This window comes from Alexandromys fortis, unplaced genomic scaffold (genome assembly GCF_014885135.2).
Source record: "Alexandromys fortis isolate MF-2015 unplaced genomic scaffold, M_Fortis_MF-2015_v1.1 scaffold_1, whole genome shotgun sequence".
In the NCBI taxonomy this organism is placed as follows: Eukaryota; Metazoa; Chordata; class Mammalia; order Rodentia; family Cricetidae; genus Alexandromys; species Alexandromys fortis.
The window spans coordinates 38,193,133-38,220,295 of record NW_026067927.1 but is presented as its reverse complement, the minus strand read 5'-3'; the positions used below and the strand labels follow the sequence as shown (position 1 = coordinate 38,220,295).

The 27,163-nt window shown below is 45.7% G+C and overlaps 1 protein-coding gene across 1 annotated transcript in view; it reads right to left on the bottom strand.

The window, feature by feature from the left end:
- The window catches only part of Ntrk2 (neurotrophic receptor tyrosine kinase 2), a 305,892-nt gene that overhangs the window by 108,745 nt on the left and 169,984 nt on the right, over positions 1-27,163 (bottom strand). Inside the window, exon 13 of the mRNA XM_050144116.1 lies at positions 23,296-23,484. Within this exon, the coding sequence (XP_050000073.1) occupies positions 23,296-23,484 (189 nt within the window). The remainder of the gene's footprint in view (positions 1-23,295; positions 23,485-27,163) is intronic.

The window sequence follows — 27,163 nt, the reverse complement described above, 5'->3', positions numbered from 1 at the left end:
CAAGATGCAATCTGGCAACTGAGAGAAGAAAAGCCTGGGTCTTACTTCTCAAGTGACGTTCATGGCAGAGTTCATTTTATTTTACTGTTTTAAAGACTAAATACAGTTTTATACTAATATAAAACAGATGTATTCTGGGATAATGTGCAAAACCTCCATACTATAATTGACTATCACTTAGGTGATGGCCCATAAACCACGCATCCCTGTTGGCATGTCCTTGTGAATTTTCTGCTCTCTTGAGTCCACCTTGAGGCTTCCAGGATGTCTGCGTAGAGAAGGTTCCCATGGAGGAGAGCAAGGCTCCTGACTATCATGGCTGGGTTCTGAGCCAGCCATCCTCAGAAGCCAGAGAACAACATAGGTTTTACTAGTGCACAGATGGGTAGGATCTATGTGCAAAGTTTCCAGGCCAATCCACAACAGTGTGAGGAATTATGCTTTGTTATTCAGACTTGGATGTGTGCGGCATATATTTATAAGTTCTATGAGTTCAGGAACATTTAACAGAGAAGGCAGCACTGTGCAACTATCCGCTGACCTGTGTTACTGGGGATATTTCATTGATGATTAAGAAGAACCTGCCTGGAAGAATAGCTCACAAGACCCATCCTTGTGAATGTGTTTCAGGTTGTTATATGGTTAAGAGGAATTGTGTGTCATCTATAAGTATCTTTTAATCATGTCTATTGGTACCAACCGATTGCTAATGGGACTATGTGAAGACATTGTGGAAACTAGGCTTTCATTTATATTTGACGATCATATCTGCCTCGTCCTGTTCTAAACTCAAGGATGGGCACGTGATGGTTCATGTCCACCACCGACATGCCTGGACTTGCCTGGATTTATAATCCCACGGGGACTGTAGCTCTGGGCATGACTGTGAGGATCTTTTCAGAAAGGATTACCAGAAGGAAGACCCACCTTGAATGTGGGTGGCACCATGAGCTGGGGGACAGATTGAATACAAAGGAAGGGAAATAGAAAATCAGACAAGTCCAGTGACCAAGTTCATTGAGAGGTGGGCAGGCATGCTCACAGAACCGTGACCAAAGCCTTGAGTTGCACCACCTTCAGTGTGGGAGGTCCTTCTGTATATGCGCTGTTTTTTTGGTTAATGAATAAAGAAGCTGCTTTGGCCTATAATAGTGAAGAATAGAACTAGGCTTCTGGGAGGAAAAAGGCAGCATGGGAAAAAGCCATGAAGCCTCCAGAGGAGAAAGACATGAGCTGCCAGTCAGAACCTTGCCAGTAGGCCACGAGTCTCGTGATAAAATATAAAATAATAGAAATGGGTTAATTTAAGATGTAAAAGTTATCCAGTAAGAAGCTAGAGTAATAGGCCAAGCAGTGATTTAATTAATATAGTTTCTGTGTGATGATTTCTGGCCAACACGCCTTGACGGGCTGTATCCCCTAGAACTGCGAGTCAAAGTAAATCCTCCCTGAACTTGCTTTTTGTAACCAGTCTGATTACAGTGACAAGATCAGGCAGCAAATGGACACAGGGTGATCAGCATAGCAGCTGGCTATCAATAAAGCCCTAAAGAACAGACGTTGGTCTTTTATGTCAGTTTTCAAAGTAGACACTGTGACCGACTGACATCATATTGCCTGTGGTGTCACTCAGGAGAAGATGAAAACCCCTGTCATCTGAGGCTCCTGTCCTCAGGCTGCCCATGATGGTACATACAGTTTTCCCTTAGAGCTCAATCCTGTTTGCTATTATTTCAATACAGTTCACCTCCGAGTGGATGGAATTTAATCTGACCATGTTTGGAGGTGGGGCCCTTGGAAGCTAACCAGGATTGGCTAGCCATTTGATCACCCGTGGCAGAACCACGGTGGTGGCTTGGTCAGAAGGAGTGAGAGCAAAGAACAGGCATACACGCGACAGCCAGGGTCTCTCACGGAGTGATCCTCAGGATGACTTTAGGTTTGTGGGAGGATGAAAGTCACAACACTCCATGAGAGTCCCTGAGCCTACAGAGCTACTCGCCAAATGAATCCTTCTCTAAACTCCCCGCATCTAGGGCGTTGTGTTATGGATAGTTTAACAAAGGACTACAGGGCAGCTGTGGCAGTCTATGCATCGAATGGCAGCACTCAGGAGGCTGGGGCAGGTGGATCCTCTGTGAGTTCGGGGCCAGTCAGGTCTGCAAAGTGAGTTCCAGGCCATCGAGGACTGCATAATAAGAGCCTGTGTATATAAAAATGTTTATTATGAACTAGAGCTATGGCTCGGTGGTTAAGAACATGTATGTCTCTTGCGGAAGTCCTGAAGTCAGGCCTTATTACCTCAGCCAGGCAGTTCATAGCCACCTGTTACTAATGTTCCAAACCAATTCAGGGCCTCTGACCTCTGTGGGCATCCACACTCATTTGCACATACATATACATAATTAAAATAATAAAAGTAGATGCTTTTAAATGGACTAATAATCTGATGATGAGAAAGAAAATTATACCATTGTATAAACCATTAATAGCATATGAAAGCTATGTCCAAGTTTACAATATACAAGCACTTATGAGTTCTGCTAAAAGCATCAAGGGTTTTTGAGAACCATAGAAGGTAGGATATTTTGTTTGCTTGTTTGTTTTCTTATATTTATGGGGAGAAATCCGGAACCTTAGACATGCTAAACAAGCATGTTGCCCTTCAGCTGCAACCTAAGAGAGATTTTGCACGTATGTCTGTCTGTGCATCACATGCATGAAGTTCCCATAACGGCCCAAAGCGGGCATCAGAGCTTCTGGGTCTTGAGTTAGGGATGCTTGTGAACAGCCATGTGGGTGCTGGAGACTGAAACTTGGTCCTCTGCGAGAGCAGCCATTGCTCTCACATGCTAAACCACTTTTCTGCCCTCCCCCCTCTCTGCAAGATTTTGCAGCTGTTAGGTACTGCAGGAGCTGGGGCTTGGTTTAGAGCGCAGTGACAGAGCACTTGCCTGTCAAGTGTAAATGTGCCAGGATCCAGCATCCAACACGGAAATGACAAACAGAAACAAAAATGCTGTGGGTTCCTGAGCAAAATGGTGGATGAGGAGAGTTCATTGTGGAGCTGCTCAGCCAAAGGATGAAAGGATCAAACACAAGGCCGCTTTGATAACCTGTGAGTTGTCCTAATACAGATGCAATGCCTCTGATGTTACAGCTGAAGATACTGTCTAGGGTGAGGTCGACTTCACAGCGCATGGGAATTCGCCTGCTTTGGTGTCTAAGGCTTGGTGTCCAGACACCTGGCTACTTGAGGTCCTCACGTTGAGGGACTTGAGTTTGGGTCTTGTCTTTGTCATGTTCTACTTGTCTGTGAGTTACGTGAACGTTACATGTGTCACTTGTTCACGAGAAATGACTGGAAGGTAAAATTTGGCTGAGATAGTATGTGTGGACACAGCAAGTTTAAGGCTGAACACAGATGATAAACGACACATTAGGAGTAAGAGCCTGTCTTTGTCTTCCTCTCTTTAGAACAGTTACATCTGTTTACTGCATCCCTAAAACACAAACCCAAGACCAACATTTTCGTCTGCATTTTTGAGCTTAGATGACCTGTTTGTATCCCCCACCGCACCCCCAGACAGGCTTTCTCTGTAACTTTGGATCCTGTCCTGGAGCTAGCTTTTGTAGACCAGGCTGGCCTCAAACTCACAGAGATCTGCCTGCCCCTGCCTCCTGAGTACTGGGAATCAGGTGTGCGCCATCACCCACCGCCCTGCTGGATTCTTAAGTGACTTGAAACAGTAACAAGGCTGAGTTTGTCCCCTTCACTTTTCTACTCTGTGCCTTGTCAAGAAGCTGTCTTTTTTAAATAATGTTTTGCTGTTCCTTCTAGCATATACTTAAATTTTAATCAAATAAGATGGAAAACAGGAACATGTGTCCCTTTCGCCCTCTAACACTGAGAAAATAGTTCAAACCCTCACCAAGTTTTCTTTGAAGGGAGAAAAACAGTTGCAAGCTGTTGGGGATGGCACTGTGGTTACGGCCACAAATGCTTCCAAGGGCTGCTGTGTTGAAGGCTTGGTCATCAGCTGACGACATTGCTGAGGCTGGGTATTTAACAGACCAACCTAGTACTAGGAAGCTCGGTAGGCAGAAGTGTACCCTGGAAGGAAATATTGGGACCACAGTCCCTCTCTCTTTCTTCTTTTCCCTTCCTGTCTTCAAGGAGAGGAGCAGTTAGCTTGACTCTGCCCTGCCAGGCAGGGTGCTCTGCCTGGCTCCGCCCCTAGGGCATACATACAACAGAGCCTGACCACAGGCCGAAACCTGTAGAAACATGAGCCTTTCCTCTTTTGAAGTTGATTTTCTCTGGAACTTTGCCCTACATGCAGAAAGCTGCTCCGATCAGAATAACGGAATTGGAAACTCCTGGGGGCAGAGACTGTTTTGACGATCAAGGCAGCCAGCAGCGTCTTGGCTGCTCTCTGGACTTGAACTCACTGCTGAAGAAAGTTTCAGCACAGCTTCCTTTTAAGTTCCAGAGAGCTTTTCTTCATGTGTCTGGATGTGAAACCATTTCAGAATACACATCCTTTGGCCTTGAGGTCCTAACTGGCTGTTGTGAAGGCTGCTAGGATATTGGTGTTTCCAATTCCTTGCCTTAAGCTGGAAGGTCCTTCCTCCAGGGGCTTCTTAAGTTCTTGCTGTTCTTTGGGAGGTGAGTAAGTCTCAAGGCCTTGGGCCAGACTTACATCACCAGGGGAGGGTGCTGGCTGATGAGAGATAACCTTAAGTCAACCCCTAAAAATTCCTTGACCCTGCAAACTGACCTACACTAAGTGCCTAGCTTGAGGGGCTGAGAGGAAAAGGGGCGGTATTCCACAGATGATTATAAAATACCAGCTGAGGCCTTGGCAAAAAAGCAAAAACCCTTGCACTTCCTGAATTACGATAATGTCCGAAACAAAACACAGAAAGTGTTACAAATCATTGGTTTCTCTTTGTTGTTGTTGTTTGTTTTGTTTCTGGGCCACGTACTTTCCACCCAAGCAAAGCTTATTCTCGGAAATGGAGTTCAGACCCACGCTGAATCTTATCTTTTGTTCCACCCCCAACTCTTGCTTTACCTGATAGCTATTGCTTTTCATTAAGGCAGTCGAGAAAAGTCAGTTACCGGGTTTCACTGATTCATCAGCCTAATTACACCCATTCAGCGCTCCTTTCAGAAGGAGAATTCCAACTCCGGCTCTGGAAGACGCACACCACCCCAGCCAGATACATCTGCTTCCTGGCTCCTCTTGGCTCCTTTTTATCTTAGTCAGTTAAAAGTACCCAGTGGTCCAGGAAGCACAGACTAAGCAAAATCTAGAAAGGAGAGCTGTGTTGAGCTAGCGAGAGGGGTCAAGCCAAGGAGAAAAGCATTTAGAGAAAGGTAACAGGAGATGGCGGGGATGAAAGTACAGAAAGAGAGCTTATTGTCCAAAATAGCTAGAGAAAGCGTTTGGCGTACATACCCTAGAGACAGCCCTTGTGTGCTGTTGGACAATGGAAGAGCAATAATAATAATAATAAATAAATAAACAAGCATAAAATAGACTGTGAACTCAGTGTCAAGGTAAAAGTGTCTGAGTCACCAAGTTGAAGTAGTGACACCAGGCATGACAAGGGGTCTCAGGTTTAGGTGACGGTTGTTGAGTGCCTCTAATGTCCAAGGCTAGGCAGTGGCGGCGTAGCATCTCATTCTCCAGACCGCTAAATGGTGGGCACTAAGAAAGCAGCTCACTTGTCTCCCGAATTAGGGAAGCAAATTCCCCCAAGTTCATGGTCTAAACCTAACTTTGCTCTACAGTGAACCTTTGCTCTTAAAGGAAAGCACGGGAACACAGCTCCTGCCTGGTGAACTGCTCCAGCTGCTGCTTCTCTCTGAAGTGGTTTCTTTGTGTGGAGCAACTGTTCTTGCTGAGCTCACAGGAAATTCTTTGCCATGGTCACCTCTATCTATGGAAACAGGCGGTCCACCTGAAAGAGCCAAAGCCTTATATTCAAGGCACGTGTGTTTTACATTCCCTGAAATTTTTTCGACTCTTTCCTTTGCCGGAGGAACCTTGACAAGGAAGCACACAGTTATTTAAGGCCGCAGTTGTGAAATCATGCCTGAACACCGATGCCAATAAATCTCGCTGGAAAGCGTTTCTCCTGATGGCCCTGGGTGCCAATGTTTCCTAAGTGAACCTGCTTCCAGTTTCACTTCCGGGCTTTCCCACACATTCGTAGGATGTAAAAAAGTCCCTTCTGTCCTGCGTCAAGTTCTCTTAGCCCATGCTCGATTGACTTCGAGCTGAAGAGTCCCAGGTGTGGTTCACAGTTAAATCATCTTTCACGCAAAGTTCCAGGGCTTCTGAAGTCATAGCAATCCTGCCAGACTCTGCTCTAACAGCCAGGGACCACATCTCAAGATCTCGAAATATGTGTCTATCCCCATGCCTTTTCTAGGCGAGTCACCTGAATCCACTTTCAAGGGATTATCAGAAAAATTAATTTCTCATCTTTGTGACTGCCAGGTAGCAAGTAATTAAATCTGATAAACCCCAATCGTGAAGTACAGGATGGCATTGCTTAGAAGGGCTGAAGTGGCCATTTCTACTCCAGAGATTCCTAGAGTACTTGTTTACTTAGCTGAAACACCCCAGGCCAATCGATGTGTTGTTTCTTCCTAGAGCCTTGGCCCAATTCAAGAATACGGAGATGGACTTTTCCATGCAGCCCTTTGTTCCTGAACACATCCAGCTCATAACTGGCATGTTCTATATTCAGCTTGGTGGCTTTATGATCACATTTGGGAAACAAGCATGGATTCCAAGAAACACAAACAGAGTGGTTGCAAAATACCTTGACTGCACTGGTAGATACTAAATAAAGGGAGGACCCAAAAACCACCCTTCTGGGCACCGTGTACGGTATGAACAGCTCCAGTGTCTGTGGTAAGTAGTGCCTAACCAATGGCTGAGGCACCCTGAGCACTGTGAGGAAACTGTGGTTCTATTCAATCTGAAAATTGTACTTTTCCCCTCGGCTGCAGAGCGAGCTAATGAACTCTACAAGTGACAGCCGAGATGGGAATCCAGCTTTTCACAAGACTCACAAACACAGCGATATATTATGCTGGTGGAGACAGAGCCTGCGTCTAGACAAAATGCAAAAATCTTGTGTTCGGTATGTGTATAATTAAGAAAATATGAATAACAGATAATTGTTGGTATCGTGGGCACGCCTGCATCTAAAATCTTGTTGTTGTTGTTGTTGTTGTTATCTTTAGTTGAAAGTTGGAGCCCACTGCCCTAGGTTTCAAATTTCATCTCTCCAATCCTTAAAAGGAGCATTGGTGTCTCTGTAATGAAGACCCAGAATATCCAACCTCTCCCTCGAAGTTATTTTTTTTCTACCGAGTGACATGCCAGGCTTGTAATTGGTAAGAGCAGGTTTTATTATACAAATAAGCAGACACTGTCTGGGGACAAAATTGAAAGGACTCTGATGGTTTTATTAATTTATTTGATTTACTTCTGGTTTCTCTTACCCAATCTTATTTATGTCAAAGTAAGTTGAACCAGAATTCATTATGTAGTGAAATGTAATTTGAACACTTTTTATTGGCACACAGTGATTCAATCATTTCTCTCCATAAGCCGTATTATCTCCCCTTACATTATTCTACACAGATCAAATCACCGTAGAGGAAATTTCCAAAGAAGCTGGAGAATTTGTGGGGAGGGAAGAAAGACCATGTCCGTAACCTTTCACAGAGTGAGGCCGAAGCCCCACGACAACCCACGTTCTGACCATCGGCTAGCGCGTATCGCTGGCACATTTCCCTGCAGGAAATCAACTGTGTACGTGAACTTGACTTTTCTGTTTCTTTTTAATGTGACTGCATTAAATCATCTCGATTTAGAAATAGGTGATGCGGTGAGCCTTGTGTGACCAGGTGAACATCTGTGCCTTTGGTCCAGGATGGGTGTGCATGGCACTGCCTTCCTCCCTCAGAGACTAGTTTAGAAGTCACTGCACTTGAGAAACTTCATCAAGCGTTAGTGGAACAAATGAACATGGGTGTTCCATCTCGTCTCTTACTTTTGGCCCCTTTGCTCAAATCGATGGCATTGTTAGTGCATTGAGGGCCCTGGCTCGTAAATAGATCAAGGAACCAAGTCCTTTTCCATGGCGATTGTTTAGAAGCAAGAGTCGCTGAAAGACTACAGTGGTACCTAGAGTGACTACGGCCTCTTAAGAGGCAGGGCATCCTGTCCCTACATATTACACCCTCCTGAGCATCACTCCGGTGTGTTAAACACCACCTGTGAAATATTTTTGTCTGTAGAAACCTGGAGAAGACTGTGGACCACGTGGATAGTAAAGCATCAGCAAAGGGGATGCCCAGTTAAAACACATCTGTGAACAGAAGCGCAAGCTCCATCCCAGGGAGCCTTCTGCCTGTCTCACCTGCTGTCATGGGCTTCCATGTGTGTGTAGCCCGGAAAAGATAACCCTGGACACTAAAAAGCACCGGAGTCATTGGGGGATTACTACAGTATAGGTTCTCTGGCCACATTTCTTGCCAATCAAAATTAATAAACATTGGTTCAAATGCAAGGACTTGATTCTTGGAAAGAATCTCCAGGTATGCATTCTCCCCACCCCCACCGCCATTGGGTAAATTTATTGTGTGTGTGTGTGTGTGTGTGTGTTTTAAAGGAAGAAGAAATAAGCTGGGTGAATCCTCAAGCCAAAAGGCACAACAATGCTGCTTTTATGGTTGTCATCACGTGTCTCTCCATCCGAGTGATGTCCCAAGACACTGGCCTTTACCATTTGGGGTCATTTCCCACCATAAGCTCATATTCTGTTTAGAGTGAAATGACCTTTTACGGTAGGAAGAGAAAATGGTGGTTTAAATCATATGGAAGCCAAGTTTTCAGAGAGATTACCTATCCTACAAGTTTATCAAGTTTTTCAATGAACACTGCCTCAAATCCATGGTTTGTGATATGGGAATCATGAATGGAGCCTGCTTCAAGAGGAAGGGGTGTGTGCTGGTACAGAGCTGCTTTATGAATGAATTCTATAGTCTCGATGACAAGGCTCAAATGTTGGGTCTTCAGCCTATTAGCTGCATACCTTTGGCAGCTTGTCTAAATTCTCTGCGACTCAATTTCTTCCTTGAAGCTAAAGCAACAATACCCAATAAGTAGAGCCACAGTACAAATCAAATAAGAAAAAGTGTATGAAGTGCAATGTAGAAATGCTAGCATACTTTGTATATGTGGCATACATATGTGCACACTCTTTGTATATGTGCACACGGGTATATGCTCCTGTGGAGGCCAGAGGTCAATACTGGGTGTCTTTCTCCACCACTATCCACCTTTCGTGAAGGCAAGATCTCTCACTGAACCCATAGCTCCCCAGTTTGGCTGGACTGCCTGGCCAGCAAGCCCAGAGGTCTTCCTGTCTCCCCCTCCCCAGCGCTGGTATTGCAGGTGCATGCTGCAGCAATGTCCTGTTGCTTATGTGGGTGCTGGGAATCCAAACACAGGTTCTCGTGTTTGAGTGGCAAGCATTTTACTGACTGAACCATCGCATCATCTCCCAGATGCTAGGGTGTTTAACTATTCAGTAGATATTAGTTAGTATTGTGCTGCTGACAAAGTTAAACATCAGCTGACATTTACAACCACGTGATGCTGTCTTAGTCGGCGCAGATCGTGAAGGTATAAACCTGATTCATTCACAATATTATTCACTCCTAGAAAGCAGCCATATGACAAACACTAGGGTCCTTGACTCTTGTTTGGAAACTTCTGAGCTTCTTCCTGCTAGCAGGGCCCCCACAAGCTCTCAAAGCCCTCTCCCATGGCCTGGCATCAAGTCCTCCCAGTGGCCAATGCTCAGAGGTCACTGTGCATATGGTCTCTTCTATTTTTTTTTTAATTTTCACCAAATTATATAGTTATTCTTCACATCCTCATTCACTTAGGTTTCCTTCTGGATTCCTCTATGGCCCCCACCCCAGCTATTGTCCCGATGAATGTTACACTTAGAACGTCAATGTGAAGCCTCTGGGGAATGGTTCTCTCATAAGCGAAAGACACCTGAAACCCAGTTCACAGAATGAGACAGAAGAACTGTCAAAACGCCAATGGCTCGGGAGTGTAATAGAAAGAATGGGGGGAAATAACTGTAAACTTGGCTGTGAGCAGGCGTGGCCACAGCTGCAGTTGATGTGCAATTCCAGAGGGAAGGTGGTCTATCCTTGGCTGCTGCTGGAAGGTGGTCTATCCCCGGCTGCTGCTGGAATCATAGGCTGCCCCTACTGAGGCCCAGGGAGGTAGAGATGTCCCCCAACACTGTAGCAAGATGAACAGCTAGATGGATCACCCGCCATTCAGCCAGCTGTTCACCTGCCTACCAGGTGGTCTCCTTGGACGGGAAGTTGTCCAAGTCCTTGTCTGCTCATTGAACAGCCCATGATTACCAACTTACAAACCGTCAATAAGTGTTCATTTCAACGTACAGTTTCAATTTTGCCAGTAAGCGCTGCCACTGAATTAAGGGTAAGACGCCACTTCCTGACTAGACATTCATCATGAGCAGATGTGCGACTCCACGTGCTGTGTCTCATCTGAACTCCATCACAGCCCTGCCCAGTCCCCGTCTGCTGGGTCCCTCTGTTCTGTTCTTAAAGGGCCCACAGAGTCGTTCGAGTCAGAGATGTGATTGTTCCATCCCACTGGAAAATTTCCACACTGGCAAATGTATCTAGGCACATACAAACACACAGCCCCCACCCCCGGATGGGGGAGAACTCAGGAAGTCTCTCTTTGGACTCTTTCAGCCCTTTTCCTCTGAAGCCTCATTTAATCAGTCTCTACAGTGGGTCTCCGACTGCACCTCCACAGCCTGGGGGCAGCGTGAACTCTGTAGCTTTGGGCTGTGGATGTTCAGAGGTCCAAGGGGCTGGGTTCTACATAAACAACACTTATTATACTGTGCTTGCCTCCGCGGACTTTGAGCTGGAATGGAGTAATTCAGATTCCATGCTGGCATTTTCTAAGTTATCAATATGAGTAAGCGACCACGCTCTGGGTCAGAAAACAATTGTTTGTTCTGATCAGCCTGGACACCAGCTCTTGCCTCCATCTCCCAAGCCCAGAAACAACCGGTTAGACGGTAACTTTGGAGAACATGTGCTATTCCAACTATACAAAGACAAATGCAAAACAGGAGTCCGGTGCAGGGGTGACATATGTGCAGATGTCACCATGGGGGTGCTCAGACTATTAATCCCTTGATGTCCCCTGCCTTTATGGGGTCCCTCGTCACACTCAGGATATAATGTCACTTGTCAACACTGACTTGTGTTTTTAAAGAGACGCCACAAAGACCAACCAAATGGTGTGGGCCTATCAGTGAGGTGGTTGGGGGATGTGAGAGACTGGGGAACGGAGGGTCTGCCTAAGACCCTCTCATCTGCCTTCCCAGGCACTCAGAAGCTGCCCTGTCCACAGAGCATGGACGAGAAGATACACGCTCAGCGACTCTCTTCCCTTGGCCCCGCTGGAGAGGCTGGTCTGAACAGGTGCTGTGGGGATTTGGCCATGGTAGCATTGCCTAGGGAAACTCCATAACCCAGTACAGCTCAGTGTGCTCCTGCGAACACATGATTCTTTTAGAGCAAAAAGCAAAACTAAGGACTTGCTCTTTGCGATACTTTAAGACTTCTGGTAAAGGCTCTACTGAGGTGGTTCTCACGCTGTGGGTTGCGACCCCTCTGGGGGTGGAACAACCCTTTCACAGGGGTTGCATAGGGAAGCACAGATGTTTACATTACAATTCACAACAGTAGTAAAATTACAGTTATGAAGTAACAACAAAAATAATTTTATGGTTGGGGTTCACCACAACATGAGGAACTGTATTAAAGGGTCCCAGCATTAGGAAGGTTGAGAACCACTGCTCTAGTGGGGAGACTATATCAACCCTTTCACAACAGGGTCCTGAAGCCTACCTACTAACCGGGCCCTTTCCTTCAGCGTCAAGTTGATTAGCTGCTAAGAAGCCGCTCTTGGCCTTTGCCTTTGAAGGAGAGTATCTTCTAGTATCTCTACAAGCTCACATGGAAGGTGCGGCATCAATGCCGCAGTCCCTCCAGCAGAGTTAGAAACTTCTAGGATTTAATTTTCCACAGGACCAACAGCCAAAGCCAGAAAGAGCCTGACTCCCGGAGTTCCAGGACAGAAACTCTCCTGTATCTGAGGGACACCGTTTGAGACCATTTTCTCCCCAATCTTTCCGAGCATCCATTTTCTCACCTATCATACGGATTAAAAGATACAGCCTGAGGCACTGAGTGGCTATTTTTTTTTAATGTGGAAATATAATTCATTGAGCCTGGGAAAAAAAAGGTGTGTATTTATTAGATACAGGTGGTTGAAAAGTAGCGAATACAGACGTTACAAAGAAGCTCACAGCCTGGAGGGGCAAGCAGGTAGAGTAATCTAAAATTCAATGCTGCACCTTTAACTCAGCTGGTGTAAGGCTGAACCTAAGTCTCCAGATGTGCAGAAGCAAGACAAGGTGTGATGGTGCTTGAAGAATTTGAATTATTGCTTTACTCCATCTCTTCTTCCCCAGTCATGCCTTAAATTCAGTGAAAAGGTTTTCTAACCTACCTTCCCAGATTTCAGATTTGTACCCTTTGCAAAAGGTCTCTCTCTCTCTCTCTCTCTCTCTCTCTCTCTCTCTCTCTCTCTCTCTCCCCCCCCCTTCTCTCCCTCTCTCCCTTTCCCTCCCTCTCACTCTTTCCCTTATTCCCTCTCTCTTCCCCCTCTCTCTTTCTTTCCATCTCCCACACTGTGGACAGTCACTTGCTTTTTAATGCAGTGATATAAGTATGTGTTCCACAGATTTGCAGTAGACTGGGGAGGGTGGACCTTGCTGCAGATGCTGACGCTGGCTGAGCAAAGGGGCATCAGGGAATCCTCTCCAAGGCTGAGCAAAGGAAGTGGGGTGAGTGTGGAAGAACAATTAGACCAGGGACACAGGAAGGGAGAGAAGGTTGAGGGACAATCAGCTCAGCTGCTTGTGTATACAAAACAGAGCTTTTCAAAAAACGGGTTTACATAAGACCCAGGCCACAGGCGGAAGGGAGATTCTTAACCGTCTCCAGTCATTGAAGTGAATGGTTGCTTGGTGCAGCTTTAAAAACACAAGCAAATGCAAATGTCCAGTCTGAAAACAATTGGACTTTTCCAGGCAGACAGGATCTGACCCCAATCCTCCCGTCAGATCCCTGGATACCTTCAGTTAAGATTCTGATATTTGTAACCCAGACTTTTTCTTCTACATCTCATCTTTTAAATGTGGCCTGGAAATATTATTTCTCAAGCGCAGAGATTTCTGGTGTCCTTCTGAATTCTGTGCTTCAGGTGACAGCCTACCCACCCCCCAAGGCTGGTCCTAGCTACTGGAGACAACTTTTGGGGGATGACAGAGGATGTTTTCTGTGATCCCAACACTGATTTACACCAAGTCTACGTAACGATGATTATTAAACGACAACAGCAGACACTGAAGACCACAATCCGACTCTCTTGTCTTTATTAGTATATGTGCTCGACTCTGAATGATCAACATTACAAATTCCAATGAAACAGTTCTCATTTGCATAAGCATGTCAATATGGGAAAGCATTCCATGTTCACTGATCACACACACATACATGTGGACCAGCATGAGTTTTTTAACAGAGTAAGACAGTACACGATGTGTTTTGAGTCCACTCTGCTGCATGAGCCAGGAGAGCTGGAAACAAAAGTCAAGCAACGTGAGCCATGTCATTGTCCCAGCTGTACCCCCAGCTGTACCCCATCCATGCCCTTACCCATACCCTGTCTCACTAGAACCTGTGGAGCCCCCAGAGGACAGACCTACAAAGTAGCAGGGGTTGCTCAAATAGTATAGGGCTTCTTGTCCACAGTGAGGAGGCAGGAGTACCCACATTCGGTCCTGTGTCCATAAGGGTCTCATGGGGGAACATTAACCCATCCTCGCCCAGTCAGAACCCCCTCTCTTCAAGTGTGGATACAGCGTGAGAGCAGTTTAACCAAATCTGGACACCAACCCTGTCCCCCATACTGAAACTTTTCCTCCCGCTAGGGTGAAAGCACTGGCCAAGACCTCCTTTCCTGTGGGACAAGGAGGATTTTGACAAAGTGAATAAAAGCAGCTCAACCTGGGATCTTGGCACAGATGACAATTCCATTTTAAATGTCGTTAAGATTCACATCGACAAAAACTCAGGAGTGAAAAACGCACGAAATAGCACAGTCTATGCAAACCCAGTGAAGGAAAATCCAGGAAGTTGGGGATAATCTTCCCCTTGCCACTTGTCCATTGTCTCCCTCCCCAAAATTCAGGAGTTCAGAACGCCAAGGCTTAGCCAACTAGGTCACCAACATCTTTGTAGCATGATGTTTTCCTGTTTCAAAACCAGTACCTATCTCTGAAGGTCAACGTAGGGCACTAAGAAACAAAAAGTCACAACAAAGATTTTCTAAAAGAAACTCTGAACATATTTACCCCAGATAGCCCTTGGAAAGAAGGAACGACCTTCTCAGAAGGTCATAGCCAGCCAGAGTTGCTTCTGCAGCTATCAGGTACAGGCATGGATGGAATTAGGAACTAGGAAGAAATGAAACCAGTGTCATCATGAACCTAAGACAGGGAGGGAGGATGAAAGAGCAAGACAGGCAAAGATGCCTGTGTTCGCGGAAGCAAACTCAGGTGGAGAAACCTGAGACCCGCCAGCTCTGCTGACCAAGGTCCTTGGGTAGAAAGAAAGGCTCAGATCTGCTCTGGACACACGGCTTCTTTTCTTACAAGTAGACCAGAGGCCAATCCGAAGCAAAGCATTGTGGTTAGGGTGAAAAACCAGACCGGAAAGTATAAACTGACCTGAAAATCCATCATGCAATAGGAAAACTGTCTAGCTGGCATCTCTGTGGACACAGCTTGCAATCTCCTCTCATAAAGATATTCCCTAATTTGAGACTCGCTATGATGCTGAAGTTACACAGTGCAGGGCTGTGTCCTGATCTTCCTGTAACAACCACTATCCTGGGACATTGGGACTCTGTGGTGCTCAGTCTAAACACCATTGTCATGTGACCTTGGGTCCTGTTTCAATGCACAGGGACAGTCAATATCATAGACAAGTAAATATGCTAAATTAGAGCAACAGAATAACAAAACTATTGGCATCTACCCACAGCCAGTGACTGATAGTCCAGGACCAGGCCTTCTATCTCCTAGGGTCTCGCCTTAACTCTGCTTTTCAAAACCACCACACGGATCCTGTCTCTTGTACATCCTGAGAACCTGCTTGTTCTGAGCTTATGGATTCTGACAATGTATTATAGAAGTATCAACAGCTAAACATCTTTGTACGTCACACTACTGACCGCAGGCCTTGCTGCTGGAACCCCAACCTGAGAGCAGACTCCTGAAGCATCGTAAGAGGAAGCCCTTAGTGATGGAAAAAACTTGGAAATCTGAGCAGCAAGCTCCGTTAAACTTAGGTGAGGCTGAAGGACCAGAAGGGATGCCCCAGCCTACTGGAAGTCCTTTTGCAAGTCAGGGATACTGAGGGGAAGAAAAGAAATCAAATCCCCAGATACTGAGAATGCATCAGATGTAACTATCTTGGCCTTTTAAACTTCTGTAGACTCGGCTCCCTAGAAGGGACCAGCTGGCTCCCTGGAGAGTTAGATGGAGAACAGAAGACCACAGTGCTCGCCAGCCTCAATGGAGGCACAAACATCACTGGGGTCAACCTTGTGTTGACCCTAAACATGGGTTCTTGGTCTGCCTCATCAGAACAAGAGCCTCTTGTTTCCAGGGACTTCCCAGCCCACAACACAGGGTCCATCTCTTCTGTGAGACTTTAGTGTGAGAGAGTCACCTACTTTCCCCTTCACTTCAGTGTGAGAGTCACCTTCTCTTCCCTTCATTTGGGATCCCTTTCAACCAGACCTGAGATGTCAACCATGCCCAGCTCCCAGCTCTGCATCAACCACTCTCTATTGCCAAGCAAACTAGAAGTAGACCAGAAAAAATACACAGGACAGCTTCTTCCAGACTTGCCGGTACACCCACTGAGAGTACTAACAATGCCCACAAGAAACAAAGGCGGGGCACCAAAGCTTCAGTAGCCATAGGCTGCTCCCAAGACTAGGCATCCCCCTGCAGAAACACGTCAGCAGTTATATCTGATGGGATCAAAATGCTATCTTTATTTCTTGCATCTTTCAGGTTTTCTACTATATTTTATTTTTAATTCAAATGATCTTATTTTAGGGCACTTAAAGGCAACTTGTGTGATTAAGACATAATCCTGTCCTACTAGAAAAAAAAAAATCGGGTTTAGACCAACTAGTATGACCAAATCACCGTGGCTTGTCTGAGCCTCTCCTGGCTTAAAATTGACTTGTCATATTGAAGGAACTGCATCAGCCTTGAGAAAGTCAGGACAGGTGTCACCGAAATAGTTAGAGTCTTTTTCACGTTCTGATGTATACTATCTTCTAATCATTTCATCCACGCGGGTAGCCAAGCTCTTATAATCAACAAAACAGAGCGTTTTTCCCAGCGACAGATACAGCAGCAGAGAACTGGTCACTCTAAGCACAGCACTGGGCAGCTTGCTGCCTCAGCCTCTGGAGGAAGCTCCCCAAATTAAAGACTAAACCCACATGCTAAGGCTGCCTCTGTTCATGGTGATCTGAATACATGAAGGATTACTGGTGTTCCCACACTTTTCTTGTCTGTGGGATACTGCAAAGTCTTTTTACCTGTATAGGAAGAAAGTTATAGCCAAAAGCCTCACTGAGCATGAAGGGAGACAGTTTGCCCCACAGGGAGAGGGATGAGTACAGAATGACACGGGTCCTAGAAGCAGCCCAGCTGCGGTGGAAGAACCCGTAAGGCAGCAGCCGATGTATTTCACAGGGAGAAAACCTAGGCTTCCAGACAGTTCATAAGGGGTTGAGCCTCTCAACCTTTAGCTGTGTCCCTACTCTACATAAGGAAGACTCAGCTGGGTAGCAGGTGTTTCTTAGCAACATGGGGCAGGTTGCTGGTTTGTATTTGTGTTTGCTAGGCTGGTCCTGATCTGTGATTGGCTAGCGCTGCAAGAGATGCAGCTTGACTAGGCTCCTGTTGTTGATGCAGATGCCCCAGCCAGGCTCTGTCCTGGTAAACCAAATGCTTCAGGACCTCCTATCTGTAGGGATACCCCAGAGCATCCCTGATGCTTCAGGACCTCCTCTATGCAGGATACCCTAGAGCACCCCCGATGGCTTGCCTTTATCAGACTGACAACGCTTATGTGTTCAGCGCGTCCATGTGTTTATCTTGGCAGGTTGATGATGTGGGAACAAAATCAGGGTCTCCCAACTGAGACTCCATGATCACTATTGTTCTTGCTTCCCAACTTTCAAGTATAGGATTGGAATGTTTTCTCCAGGAGGCCTAAGTATCCTACAATGGGTAACTTATAACCATGTCACCCATTGGTGAAATGCCAAGAACAGGATTTTGCTTAGCTACGAATGTGCTTAAAAGTCATTGGCTAAAAAATTCTTCATCAAGTAAGTTTGTGATATGGCTTACACGTTAGATGTGAGTATGCAGCATGTATTCATTTCCTGTCTATGAGGGGATGCAAGTTGCTTTTTTCTGAAGCATTGTTTGAAACTTCTTACCATCTCCTTTGGAGCTGAGAGTGGATATAATATCGAATTGTTGTACTTAGCAGTGGGGGGTCCATGGCACCGAAAGGGACAGGAGAATTGTATTGGTACCTACAGAATGCAGCAGTGTGCCATGATGGACCCGGCAGGATGAGTTGTCAACCCAGCGTGCCATAAACAAAGCAACTTCTGAGCATCCTAAAATAACTCTGATTTCTATCCCAGCCTCGTGCTGGGCAGAACAGACTCGATTTCTGGTTAAAGTGCAGGACATAGCCTTCCAGGGTGCACTACCAGTTCCCAAAACAGCTTTTATCTGGCCAATTAAATGCTTAGAAGAAAATGTATTTTTTAAAAAAAAAAAAAAGAAATAGGCAAAGGATAAGGGTAAACTCTCAATCAGTATCTACTCGTTTGTAAATCCCAGCCGTGACCACTGAAATGGACGGCAGTCATGTGACTGCACTGAAGTTTGACATGGCCTCATGTAGCTCTCGGGGCCATGGCTCTCTGATGTCACGAGCTTCTGGAACTCTGAATAGAATCCAGAGCTTTTGCTCCCGTGAACTCAAAGCCGCTTTTCCAAATGTGCTGAAAACCTCTGCAGTTTTGTGAAAACTCTCGCTTGCCTTTGTTGGCAATAGAAAGACAAAGTGGACATAGCAGTGGAGAGGAACAGGACTCAGACTCTCTGTGACATTTTCAACTACTGTTCAGACAACCACTCTCTCCAGAACGCCCGGTTTCCTGCACTGTTGCGGGTTAGTGGGCCTGTGCTTGTCTATGCAATTGTCCCATAAACATATGATCCACGGGGAAACACACAACGATACCTGGAGAGATGTTGGACACACACACTGAAGGGGGGCAAAAAATGACCATTGTGTTGTAAATAAAGCAAACCTTCAAAATAATTCAAAGTTGCCCTATGCATCTGCTTCTGGGAGTGGCTAGCCCTAGGAGTGCATAGAGGGCATGTTCTTCAATGCAAAGTATGTATTAGAGACAATCTTAATTAAGTTTAGGCACAAGGCATATGATTCTAGCTAAATTACAAGACTGTTATGGGGGGAAAAAAACCATGATTTTAGGAACAATTGTAAGTCTATGGCTAAAACACATCCCACCCATCAACTCAAGACACTGATTTGGGAGATTTTCTGGTTAATATGTTTTGTTTTCGTCTCTCAACTCAGAAGGTGAGCTTCCATTGCACCCTGTCAAAATCTTTCTCAACAGGCAAGGAGAAGATATCAGCACAGTGGCCCTTGGGCAGAGCTTGTAAATCCTACTGGTCAACCACCCCATGCTGTAAGACGCTGTGGTTTTCAGACACATCTACACAGACTAGTTGAATAAAGACCAACTCCTGACTTGATGTTGCTGAGCTCCTCAGCTCCATCTTGCCATCCTGCTCGATCGAGGAGATGGTCTATAGTTTACTGACACGGCACTTTGAGGGGTTAGGCATTAGAACACTCTGCTTTGTCCTGGGAAGGCAACTTCTTGCTTGGCTAGTTATGGAAGCTAAGGAGTGACTTCAAGATGCTGTCTGGCCAGAATTTGCAGAAAACCATAGAACTCTTCTCCTCCATCAGGCTTGGGTTTAGCCTCCTTTGGTTCCTGCAGTGATGCAGGAGCCTCCAAATACCAAATTATTATCAGGCGGTCTTGGGGGAACCTCTGGGCCCTGCAATAAAGTAGACAGACTTTCTATTGGAAAGTGCTCAGGAGCAATTCAGCCCTGTTCACACCGCTCTAAAATCTCACAAACCAGCTCTGGACTCGGTGAGCGAACATTACCACACAGCTCCTGGTAGTGCATAAGTATGCCAAAGGGCCTGATTGCTCATTGCTCCTCACAGAAGCAATCACATGCATTGTATAAAGAACCCTAATCTAATCGTGGTGTTGTTGTGTAAAACAAAGCCGTGTGAGTACTGAAGCCGTCTCACTATGGCAAACCACTTCTAAGGGTGCCTACTGAGGGGTTCACAGCAGGGGATCCTGAAGATCCAGCTCAGAGGGACCCTAACAGTCCAGGAGCCTGATCTGAACCATGCTAATGCATTCTTACCTGCCCCGCTTAGCATTTGAAATCTTGAGCCTCTCAAATAAAGGAACAAATGCCTCCTTTCTCTGGGAAATTTGGTCATGCCAGGCCCATGCCCCAGTATGGTCTTTATTATTTCATATCATTTCCTCAAGATAGCCTGTTCCTCCAACTGACTTGCCTGATTCCTGAAAACTGGATGCAAAACCTTTCTGCAACACAGCCAGTCTCAGTGCTTATCACACTGGGCTGAATTGTGCGATGATCCAGTTTAGCCCATGTGATGAGTCTCACCGCAGTCAGAGATCAAGCCATCGCCACCACCAGTCCTCTGGGTCCCACCCTCGTAGAGTACTACATCTAATCAGCAGACACTTAATGTACTGAGGTGTGCACTCTAGAAAGTACTCTTTCAACTCTGTGAAAGGAAAGGGATGCCACTCTTGGCGACAAAAGATGTGTAGTCTGAAGTCAATATCTTTGAATATAAAATACAGCTTCTGGGACACCCAGTAGACATGGTAGTGTGTGGTCCAAGCCTGTAACAGACTCAGCGTGATGGCAGTGATATACTGTCCCTTGACTTTTGTTTTAAGGGTGTGAGGGAAATGCTAAGCTGTCATTCAAACCTTTGAATTGGCTTTTGCCATCACCTATGCATCTTTTGGGAAGAGCCCTCCCCCACTTGAGATGTTATTAGAAGTTAGTTTGTTTAGGACATTGAATAAAAACCGCTTATCTGAAACTAATCTTTCAGAATTTCACAGAATTAAAGCAAGATACACTTCTGTACGTCCAGTCTCTGTGCTTAATCATTGAAATAGTTTAACTGGGATGATTGTAATATGTTTAGTAAAAGAAAAGATTTCATAAAGCTTATTTTTTTAAAAAAATTGCTTAAATAAATCTGGTTAAGTTGCTTAGCACTTGGTTAAAAGTATATCCAATAAAATCAACATGTACAAGTTTGGTACCAATGAAAAGGGACTGAGAAGACTGTTACAAATTCATTGGTAACTAATACTTCAGCAATATATTGTCACATCTGGTCAACATCTGTTTGATGTCAAAAACCCACTGCGTGTCCTGTCCTAGGTTATGGTTAGCAGTTGAAGTTGTTGTTTTCCCAAGACTAAAGTCGAACCTAAACTGGACTACAGACAGACAGACAGACAGACACACACACACAGAGCACAGGACAACACAGACACTGAAGGTTAAAGAACATACTGGAGTAAAGTGTGATGTTGACATGGGGGTGAGGGTAAGGGCCGGAAGAAAGGGGTAAAATCTTCATTCCCATTTCTTTGATCAAGTATCCATGGAAGATGGGTGATTTTTTTTTTTAAAAAATGTTATTAAAAATCATCAAAGATAATGTCTGGGGAAAGTTAGCTTTTAGATTATGCAGGTAAGACATGCCTGAGGCTACTGCGCCGAGCCTGGAAGGGTATGTGGGTGGAGGGCTCAGTGAGACATTGTAAGGAAGTACTAGCCAAAGAGCCTTGGTGGTCTACGGCCCAGGCAGGAGGCTGGAAGCAGAGGGGAAGCTGGGGGTTCCATAACTCTCTTACAGACCCTTCCAAGTGTGGGGGACACAACATGACTGAGCCACAAATCAAAAGGCCTCCAGATATAACCAAACTGTTTCCTAAAATCTCTGTGGTGTCTAGATTGAGGATGTGGCTTCTGCAAACATTTTCTTAGGACTCTGGGGTCACAAACCCTGCAGCCACCCACCCACTTCCTCCACACAATCACCATGCCTTTAAATGAAGGGATTTTTCTCTTTTTATTTTCTGAGGTCTGATCACTTGGTACTGGATAAGCACTCGGTGTGCTCTTCCCTGGGGTAGAATCTCTCACTTTCAGTGCTCCAGGACTGTCTGTAGCTCTTTGTGTAGGCTTGAGGCCCTGTGGCTCTCTCCATTCACAGTAATGTGTCTATTATTGCTTTTGTTCATTCATTCTTATTGCACACATTGGACCAATGGTCTCTGCCTGATGGTTCAGCCTTACTTCTCCATCAGAAAGGAAAGCAAACTTTGTGTTAATTGAAGTCAACCTCAGCTATCCAGCCTGGAGATGATAGAAATACACCACACACCCTAGTCCTGATATTAAGATATTCCTAGGGAGGACAGTGGGAGAGACCCCAGATTCTCTTTCCACAGTATTTTGTCTTCCTGTTTGACTGTCATATATGTAGATATCCCAAGGATCCTAGGCAATGCGGACCTCCACAAGGAATACCTAACTCTAAACAGTATCTCCTCTTAACTTGGTCATACCATAGTTATTAGAATCAATAACACCATGATTTTGAATAACAGTCAATGTTCAAGGACTTTCCTAACCCTTAAGCCTCCTTTTGTCCTGCCATGTAACGAATTCAGCTAACATCTTCAGTGAGGCACAGTCTCACACAAACTTATAACAACGTTAACTCTGATGCTTGGTCCCAGCTCCAATCTTAAGCATACCTTGAAATAAATGCAAATGAATAGAAAGAAATGATCGTTTCTCCCTTATATAAGAAATATCTCATTGCTCAGCTTTGTGCAATGGGTTTTCAGCAAAATATCACTCTCCAAACATAACTTTATAACTGTCCTCCTTAGCTTCTGAGATGGTGCGGCAAAGCAGCACTTAGTAGTAGGCAGGCTACAGGGATGTAGTAGACAGAGGACAGCCACCTCATCAGGACCAGGGAGCCCTGGAATCAGGGACACCTGAGATCCTAGCCCCCACGGCCTCTTCTTCATCCATGACAGAATGCCTGTGGGCACTCATTAGGCTTGGAGGTTTCTGCTTCTCTTAAGGGCTTACTCCATACTTTGTATCTGGTCAGTGGTTCGGAAGTTAGGAAAAGGGGCCTAAGCTCGCCAGCAGAAGCTGACTGAGGGGCTAGCATAATTACTAAAGGTGAAAGGTCCTCCTCCTTCTCACACTCATAACATTTGATGTAAGAGTTGTGACATCACAAGGCCTCGTGCTAGGAATCAGGACGAGAAAAGAGCACAGAACAACCCCCAAATCAATACCACCTGTATGAAACACGGAGCCTTTCTAACTGCCTAGAACGCACACTTTAATTGCTTTCAATAAGCCAGATTTAAGTTACACCAATTGCCTGCCAACTATAAATTATGTATCTGCATTCTGGTGACACTTCTGCTTTTTGTCTACATCCTTCTCCAGATAAGTGTGCTTGATTATAGCTTCATGTTGACAAATGATTGCGGGAAATGGATTCCAAGAGAAGTCCATATCTGCCCACGGTTCCCAGCCCAGCAGGAGACAAACCCTGAGAATCCCCTAAGTAAGCAATGCAAGAATCTAGCCGTGGGCCAAAAAGTGCAAGAATCCTCCAATAGTCCACGGCCCCCTTCCCCAGCCCGCCTCATCAGAGGCCCTGATAAACAGAATCGTCGGAGCAGCTATGCAGCAAATGGGTCAATAAGTACAAACAGATGTACTCACATGTGTCTGGCTTGAGCTGGCTGTTGGTGATGCCAAAGTACTGAGGGTTTTCGATGACAGGAATCTTGGTCATTCCAATAATGACAGCATCAGGACCGCCCTCTGAAGAAGATGGAGTATTACTCCCGTTGGAGATGTGGTGGAGCGGGCTGGCCGAGTCATCGTCGTTGCTGATGACAGAAGCTGGACCTGGAGTTAGGAGAAGCAGAGGCATTCTGTAGTTCAACGGCTTCAGTTGGACTTGGATTCACATACATTCCAAATGTGTAACTTCAGTGGGTCTCAGTACGTTTAGGGTGTTGCCGTCATCACTATAACCTGACGTGAAAACATTTCCCTCGCCCCAGTTAGTATTTCTCTCCCATTTCCCCCACTACCGGTCCCAGACATCCACAAATTTGCTTTTCCACTCTGAGCTAACAGACCTTGGCATTCCACCCAAGTGCAGCCAATGTAATTCATGACTTGCACTTGGCATCCTGTCTTTAGGCTAACTCTCACTGCCATGCGCACTGATGCTTCCTTCTCCTTGCCGAGTGAGCCGAAAGGGTACAGACGTGGCACGCACTGTTTATCTGTCCCTCCGCCTTTTGAGGATTTGGGACTCTTTGGCTAATAGGAACAATGCAGTTGTGAACACACAGGCCCACGCTTTTGTGGGGACACACACCTCCTTTGCTCTTGTGTGACATTGGCAAATCCTAGGGGAGGCCCGGGCTTAACATTTGGAGCAACTAAACCGATTTGCAAAGTGATTTACACAGTGGCTGCACAACGTCGTGTCGGTCACCACCAGCGTGTGAGGCTTCTGATTGCGTTTCCATTTTCTGCACCTGCACTGCCGCCCCCAGGACCCCCAGGACCTGGGGTTCTGTGCACATCTTAAGAGCACCCTAGCCCTGAACTCCTGGCACGAATCCAGGACAGCTGTTTCTCTGGGGACTTAGAGCCGTGTTGAGAATTTGGAGATCTGAGTTTCTTATCTTCACTCTTTCCCTCACTTCTCCGAGCGTCTACATCTGCTTACAGCTGGGGGCCGTGTTGGGGAACACCCAGTTGTTATTTCATGGCACTGGAGTGAGATTAGGGATATGAAAACGCGTTATAAACCTAAGTGTGCTTCATGTATGTAGATGTATAGAGCCTACGACACCTTTATACTAGAGCAATAGCTTAATTATTTTCCATACAAGAATGAATTCTAAGCCCAGACCTCACAACGCATGCCACTGTGCTCACCCAGCTACATTTTGTCCAATCAACGGATCTGCTGACTACTCAAGACCAGCTGAAGTCAGCAGCCAAAGCAGGTTCAGATAGATAAAAATGTATGGGAAGACTCCAGAACATTGAACAACACATGGATAGGCATTCACATGTGGCAATCCAAGTCATTTAGACATGGATCACACATGCCTGTGACATGCATGGAATGAGCTCACAGTCCATAGAGGGGGTGAAAGGGAAAGCCAGGCAGAGGGAAAGGAGGGATGTCAGGGTCGCACTTCCGCCCAAGGGACTGTGTTGTTAACCCCACCCCCGCCTTTCCCCCAGCATGCTTCAGGACCTCTGTGTATTCTCCATTTACTCCCCATCCTTAATTACTTCCATGTAAAGCAATTACAAAAACGAAGGTTGTTTTGTCAGAGTCTGATACAGCTTGAATCCCTATTCAATATAGCGATAATCCACCCACCAGACTCTAAGATCCATTTTCCCCCTATGGGGATTATTGTAGTTTGTAGTGATAACAGTTGGACGTTCCCCAGCTAGTTGTGTCTTAAATGAAGTATGCAGGGGGGAACCTACTGCTATTACCGGTAATTCTTAAAGCAGTCTCTCAATGGGAGAGCATTTAAGTTGTGTTTAATAATATACTCTGGCTTGATTCTGCAAACATGTCCTCACACAGCCAACTCAGAAGCCACGCAATGCTCAAAGCCAAGGCAAGCTCGCTGGTTGTGCTCAACTTGTGCCTTGAGCGTCTGTGTTGGCAAACAGTGGAAACCCTGCCAAGAATAGCTGTAAGGACAAGTTCTTACTAATATCCCCAGCCATCTCCGTTGTGTGCCCTGCTTTCCGACAAGCCTAGATCACTTCGGCTTCTGGCCGGTGATGGAGATGGAGAGGTGCCACACTTGGCTTTCTGTGCATTGTGGTAAAGCTTTCCGCTGATCCTTCTGTGAGGCTACCAGCTACCAAAGCTTGCTACCCTCAGAACCCTCAAGGGAGGTGCAGTCAAGGCCACATATTTCTCAGAAGATTCCAGGCTCCACCTTGACCCCCATGGGTACAGAAGCTGTCATCTTCTAATATTCCATGTGTTGTCAGGAAACTTCTCCTGGGACCTCAACCGCAGTTAGAAACACGTTGGCTTCAACTAAGTTTGTCTCTGGCTGTCCTCTGGCCCCAGTTAGCCTATGAGGATCACAACAGTGATTCCTCCAGGAATCCAGCTCTAACTCACTTGCCAGCTACACCCTGGAACCCCTGTACACAGTAACCTCCTGTTTGGGTCTCCTCCTCCGTGTCCACCAAAGCACACTCCCTGTTCCCTAACCCTCTAGCTAAGAATCAGTCCCTCACATAACTCAGTGTGAAGGGATAAGGGCTGAGGATGTGATGGCCATGCATACGGAAGGGCCTGCATTCCCTTCTGGCACTAGTAAAAAACCAGACAATTTTTCAAAAGCCTTTTCACTTTGAAGAGAGTCGCCATTGACAAATGGAGTATCAGAAACCTCCACAATTCATCAGAGGAATATTAATTCAACTGCTGTTCCCTTCATTAGTGCTGCTCCAAAGCCTGGAAGATTGATATGGCTGGCAAGGTTGTGGGAATTAAGACCATTTTTCTATGAACATTTTAATATAAAGGCACACAGTGCACAGCCAAGTTGGGAGGGGAGAAAGCTCCCGATGGGGACAATGAATGTCTATATAATTTGACAGCAGCCTGTCTGCGCATTTTGTGATTTGTGTCTTTGTGTGTCTGTGCACGCAGTTTAGCAGACACTGTGAAAAAGGAGACAGAAGTCAGCGGCACGTCGCAGGGTATTATAAGAAACTCATATGAGAACTTGAAAAGTGTATTTAATAGTAATACAAAGTTTAAATTGCTAGGAATGTACACTGCTACTGAATTTCGGGTAGTTAGTTCCCATAACAAGGCTGGTAAAGGGAGGTATACACAGAAACATTTTAGCTCATTTTTATTTCAATATAAAATAAAAAGAAATACAGAGAGACATTGCTTTCTCTCATCAGAGATACATGATAACAATCCTATATATTTGATTTTTTTAGATGTTCCTAAGTCTAACTGAACACATTTTCCAATGATTAAAATTATCATCTGGGAAATGAGCTTCCTTCTTAATACCAACTATGCCTTCAGTGGAGGGAGAGATTGCTACTTATCAGCAACTGCATGTATTGACCACGCTTTCCTTTGTTTTCAAGGGGCTGAAGATTTGGCCTCTGGGACCTGCTACCCAATCTGTAGATAAAATAAGTGCCCTGCCCATCAGTGCATCTTCCGCACACCTACCAACATAGCCTCCACCTCTAGTCCCCCACTTCCTGTGGTCTTCACACTCCAGGCCACCATCGCTTGTCCTATCGCCCTAAGGCTGATGCCATAGAACTCAGGGGAGCATGGAAGCCCAGAGCCTGCTGAGTTCCTGCAATCAGGCAGACCTAGATCTGCCTCCTCTGCCTCCCTGGTTCCTCCTCACGAAAACAACAAGAAAAGTTCTTGTCCTCATTTCCTGTCCTTTCCACCTCCTGACTGACCAGGGGCCTCTGTGTAGCCACACACCGTGGCATGATACCTTCTTCTTAGAAGCTCCGAGTCATAGACTCTCTT